The sequence below is a fragment of the Penaeus vannamei genome, chromosome 42 (genome assembly GCF_042767895.1).
Source record: "Penaeus vannamei isolate JL-2024 chromosome 42, ASM4276789v1, whole genome shotgun sequence".
NCBI lineage: Eukaryota > Metazoa > Arthropoda > Malacostraca > Decapoda > Penaeidae > Penaeus > Penaeus vannamei.
The window spans coordinates 25,175,498-25,180,497 of record NC_091590.1 but is presented as its reverse complement, the minus strand read 5'-3'; the positions used below and the strand labels follow the sequence as shown (position 1 = coordinate 25,180,497).

General features: G+C 39.0%; 1 protein-coding gene across 7 annotated transcripts in view; it reads right to left on the bottom strand.

The window, feature by feature from the left end:
* Window positions 1-5,000, bottom strand: part of LOC113829800 (carboxypeptidase D) — a 119,738-nt gene that overhangs the window by 32,640 nt on the left and 82,098 nt on the right. For all 7 annotated transcript variants that reach the window (XR_011398341.1, XR_011398342.1, XM_070118350.1 and 4 more), the window contains exons 4-5: window positions 3,171-3,304; window positions 656-792 (exon numbers count right to left, since the gene is read on the bottom strand). Coding sequence is in view for 5 of the 7 variants with exons in the window: in XM_070118350.1 (XP_069974451.1) it covers window positions 656-792; window positions 3,171-3,304 (271 nt within the window). In the remaining 2 variants the exon portion in view is untranslated. The remainder of the gene's footprint in view (window positions 1-655; window positions 793-3,170; window positions 3,305-5,000) is intronic.

Here is a 5,000-nt window from a genome sequence, read left to right as displayed (position 1 = left end):
TGCAAGCACTCAGACACCTCAACACGAACTACAAATGTGCTTTTAAAATTCTATATCATTCTCCTTTCGTGACAGTAACACTGACACTTCTAAGTATATAACCCAATTTACGTTATGATCTAAACTCTGACTTTAGGATTGGTCTCAGGCTCAAGATATGAGAAATGCTTTGTGCTTTGACCTGGCATGACCTCTCTCTCTCTCTCTCCCTTCTTCCCTCCCCTACTCCCTACTCTTTCTCCCTTCCTCCTTCCCTCCCCTACTCCCTACTCTTTCTCCCTCCCTCTCCCTACCCCTTCCCCTTCTCCCTCCCTCTCCCTCGCCTTTCCCCTTCTCTCTCCCTCCCTAACTCCTTCCTCATCCCTCTCCCTACCTACCCTTCCTCCCCCTCTCCCCCCCACCCTTCCTCCCTCCCCCCTTCTTCCCCCCACCCTTCCTCTCCCTCTCCCCCTTCCTCTCCCTGCCCTCCCTCCATCTCCCTCTCCCTACCCTTTCCCAGCTCCCTCCATCTCCTTCTCCCTCCCCTTTCCCACCCTTCCTCCATCTCCTTCTCCCTTCCCCCTTCTTCCTCCCTACCCATCCCACCCTTCCCCTCTCCCTACCCTACCCTTCCCCCTTCCCCCCACCCTTTCTTCCTCTCCCCCTTCTCACTCACCTTCCCTGTCCGCCCTGACACGTGCCCTCCCTCGCCACCTCGAAGCCATCGGGGTTCATGGAGGGCAGGATGTGGATGCGGGTGTTGTCCAGCAGCCACCGCACGTAGTCGTCCGTGTGGTAACTCTTGGCCAAGTACTGCGGAGAGAAAAAAAGGGGGGGGGGTAATGAATCACCAGTAATTAGTCATTAAGGTAATTAATTAGTCAGCAATTAGTCATTAAGGTCATTAATTAGTCATTCAGGTCATTAATTAGTCAGCAATTAGTCATTAAGGTCATGAATTAGTCAGCAATTAGTCATTAAGGTCATTGATTAGTCAGCAATTAGTCATTAAGGTGATTAATTAGTCAGCAATTAGTCATTAAGGTCATTAATTAGTCAGCAATTAGTCATTAAGGTGATTAATTAGTCAGCAATTAGTCATTAAAGTCATTAATTAGTCAGCAATTAGTCATTAAGGTCATTAATTAGTCAGCAATTAGTCATTAAGGTCATTAATTAGTCAGCAATTAGTCATTAAAGTCATTAATTAGTCAGCAATTAGTCATTAAGGTCATTAATTAGTCAGCAATTAGTCATTAAGGTGATTAATTAGTCAGCAATTAGTCATTAAGGTCATTGATTAGTCAGCCATTAGTCATTAAAGTCATTAATTAGTCAGCAATTAGTCATTAAGGTCATTAATTAGTCAGCAATTAGTCATTAAGGTCATTAGTCATTAATATCATTCATTAGTCATTAAGGTCATTAATTAGTCAGTAAAATCATTAATCAAGAGGTAAAGTTATTAACTAGGCATTAAAGTCAGTAATTAGTCATTAAGGCCATTAATAAGTCATTAAGGTCATTAATTAGTCAGTAAAGTTATCAATCAGGAGGTAAAGTTATTAATTAAGCAGTTAAGTCAGTAATTTGCCATCCAGGTCATTAATTAGTAAGTAAAGTCAGAAATTAGACATTAAGGCCATTAATTAGTAGAGTCATTAATTAAGAGGTAAAGTGATTAATTGGACAGAAGTCATTCATTAGGAAACAGTTATCAATTAGGCAGTAAAGTCATTAAATAGGAGGTAGAGTCATTCACCAGGCAGTGAGGTCATTAATTAGGAAGTAATCAATTTGGAGATAAAGTAATCAGTGAGGCAGTAAAGTTATTAAGTAGGCAGTAAGGTCATTAATTAGTCAAACACGTCAATAATGAGGAAGCTAAGTCAGTAATTAGGCAGTAAAGTAATTAGGAGATAGTCATTAGTTAGGCAGTAGGGCCAATAATCAGCTAAGTCAGTAATTAGGCAGTAAAGTAATTAGGAGATAGTCATTAATTAGTCAGTAAGGCCAATAATCAGCTAAGTTAGTAATTAGGCAGTAAAGTAATTAGATAGTCATTAATTAGTCAGTAAGGCCAATAATCAGCTAAGTCAGTAATTAGGCAGTAAAGTAATTAGGAGATAGTCATTAATTTAATTAGGAGATAGTCATTAATTAGTCAGTAAGGCCAATAATCAGCTAAGTCAGTAATTAGGCAGTAAAGTAATTAGGAGATAGTCATTAATTAGTCAGTAAGGCCAATAATCAGCTAAGTCAGTAATTAGGCAGTAAAGTAATTAGGAGATAGTCATTAATTAGTCAGTAAGGCCAATAATCAGCTAAGTCAGTAATTAAGCAGAATAAAAAATCCGTCAACAGTTTATATAGATTTTCAGTGAAGTAAATTGACAGATGATAAATATTTACTGAAATTAATGCATATTCACGGTGCAATTAACAGTAATTACCAAGCAAAATTAGTTAAAATAAATGAGAATCAGTAAAACTCGAGAAACACGAGACAAAATTAGAAATAAGTCAAAATGAGTTAAAATAAATGAAAATCAGTAAAAATTGACCAATAAATGCAAACAAGGCGATTTAATAGTCAGCAAAATTCACTCAGAAACGCAAAATCAATAAGAAATAAAGAAATATCAAACCAAATCAACAATTAGTCCGCAATATAGAACACACAAATAAATAAATCATCTAAAAAAGCCATTAAATACCCAAAAAAATAAATATAAAATAAAATCAGCAGTTGACAAAATCACACTGAAAAAAAGAAAAAAAGAGAAGAAGAAACAAATCCCGTTTACTTGTAGGAGTTGAATAATAATAAAATATTAACAATAAATGATAATTATATTAAACAGAATCAACAGAAGAAAGTCTTTCCCGCCCAACGACTTCGTTTCCGTGCATATTGGCTACGTATTTCACGTTGGGTTGGCCCCCGATGTTTAATTTCCAAATTTATAAAAAAAAAAAAAAAAAAAAAACAGCAAAGAAACGGAATAAGGATAATGAGAAAAAAGTCTTACCTCCACCAAATGTAGGAGCATTTCCCGCCCGACCGCTTCGTTTCCGTGCATATTGGCTACGTATTTCACGTTGGGTTGGCTCCCGATGTTTAATTTCCAAATTTACCAAAAAAACAACAACAAAGAAACGGAATGAGGATAATGAGAAAAAAGTCTTACCTCCACCAAATGTAGGAGCATTTCCCGCCCGACCGCTTCGTTTCCGTGCATATTGGCTACGTATTTCACGTTGGGTTGGCCCACGATGTGCTCGTACGGGGATGCGGACACCACCAACACCCACAGATCTCGTCCTGGGGAAAAAAAAGAAAGAAAATTATGGATTTCGTTTTAGGGAAGGAAATATATGCGGCATGAGATCAGAAAATGCTCTAGTATTAGGAGATAAAATGCAAGCAGTATTAGGAAAGAAAATGTTTTTTTTTTTTTTTTTTTTTTTACTCGGGAAGAAAACGTTTGCAGTATTAGGAAAGAAAATGTATTTTTTATTTTACTCGGGAAGAAAACGTTTGCAGTATTAGGAAAGAAAAAAAAAATATATTTTTTTTACTCGGGAAGAAAATGTTTACAGTATTAGGAACGAAAATGCATTTTTTTTTTTTTACTCGGGAAGAAAACTTTTGCAGTAATAGGAAAAAAATGCATTTTTTTTTTACTCGGGAAGAAAACTTTTGCAGTAATAGGAAAAAAATGCATTTTTTTTTTTTACTCGGGAAGAAAACTTTTGCAGTAATAGGAAAAAAATGCATTTTTTTTTTACTCGGGAAGAAATTTTTTGCAGTATTAGGAAAGATTTTTTTTTTTTTTTTTTTTTTTTTTTTTTTTCCTCGGGAAGAAAACTTTTGCAGTAATAGGAAAAAAATGCATTTTTTTTTTTTACTCGGGAAGAAAACGTTTGCAGTATTAGGAGAGACGAAAATAAATCAGTTTGCATAAATGTAGATAACGGTAATACACGAACTGAGTTCCACATATTAAGTATGTAGAAAGAAAAATAAATTTGTATGAGTGAATTGAGAGAGAGAGAGAGAGAGAGAGAGAGAGAGAGAGAGAGAGAGAGAGAGAGAGAGAGAGAGATTGACAAAGAGAGAAAGTGCGAGAGAGATGATGATGATAATGACAAACATAATGATAATAATCATCATAATAATGATAATAATCTTCAAAATAATGATAATAATAAAAACAATACTACTACAATGAAAACTAAAAGAGAGAAAAAAGTCGAAGAAAAAGAGAGGGAGAAAGATAAGAGATATATATTCGTAGATAGATTGACAGACAGGTAGACAGATAGATAGGTCGATAGCTAAACAGGCGAATAGGCAGATTGTAAGATAAATTTATCGACAGACAGACAAATAAATAGACAGCTTAATAGATAAATAGAGAGAGAGAGATAGAAAGCGCGATAGACAGATAAACAGGGCGAGACAGAGGGAGCGGGAGAGAGAAGGCGAGAAAAGCCCCCCCATCCCCCTCCCCCCAAGAGGCAATTTGCGACGGTCTTTCGCGGACGAAGAATAGACCCCCCTCGCCCCCCTCTCCCTCCCCCGCCCCTTTTGGACTCCTTCCAGGACCGTTTCCAGGACTCCCGCCCCCCCCCCTCCCCCGCCCCCTTCCCTTGGACTCCTTCTTGTGGTCCGGATCCTGCCTCCCCCTTCCCCCTCCCCCTCTCCTCCCCTCCCTTAGGAATCCTTCCAGAACCCCTCCTTCCCCCCCTCCTCCTCCCTCCAATCCTCTTCCCCTTTCCCTCTCTTCTTCTATTTTCCCCTCCTTTACTCCCTTCCCTTTCACCTTCCCTCCCTCCTCCTCCCTTCCCCCTACCCTCTCCCTTCCTTTTCTCCTCCCCCCTCCCCAATCCCTCCCTTCCCCTCCCCCTCCTTCCCTCACTTCAACCTCTGACAGGGTTCGTCTCCAACACCCCCTCCTTCCCCCTCAACCCCCTTCTGGACCCCTTCCAGACCCCCCCCCCCTCCTTTCGCCCTG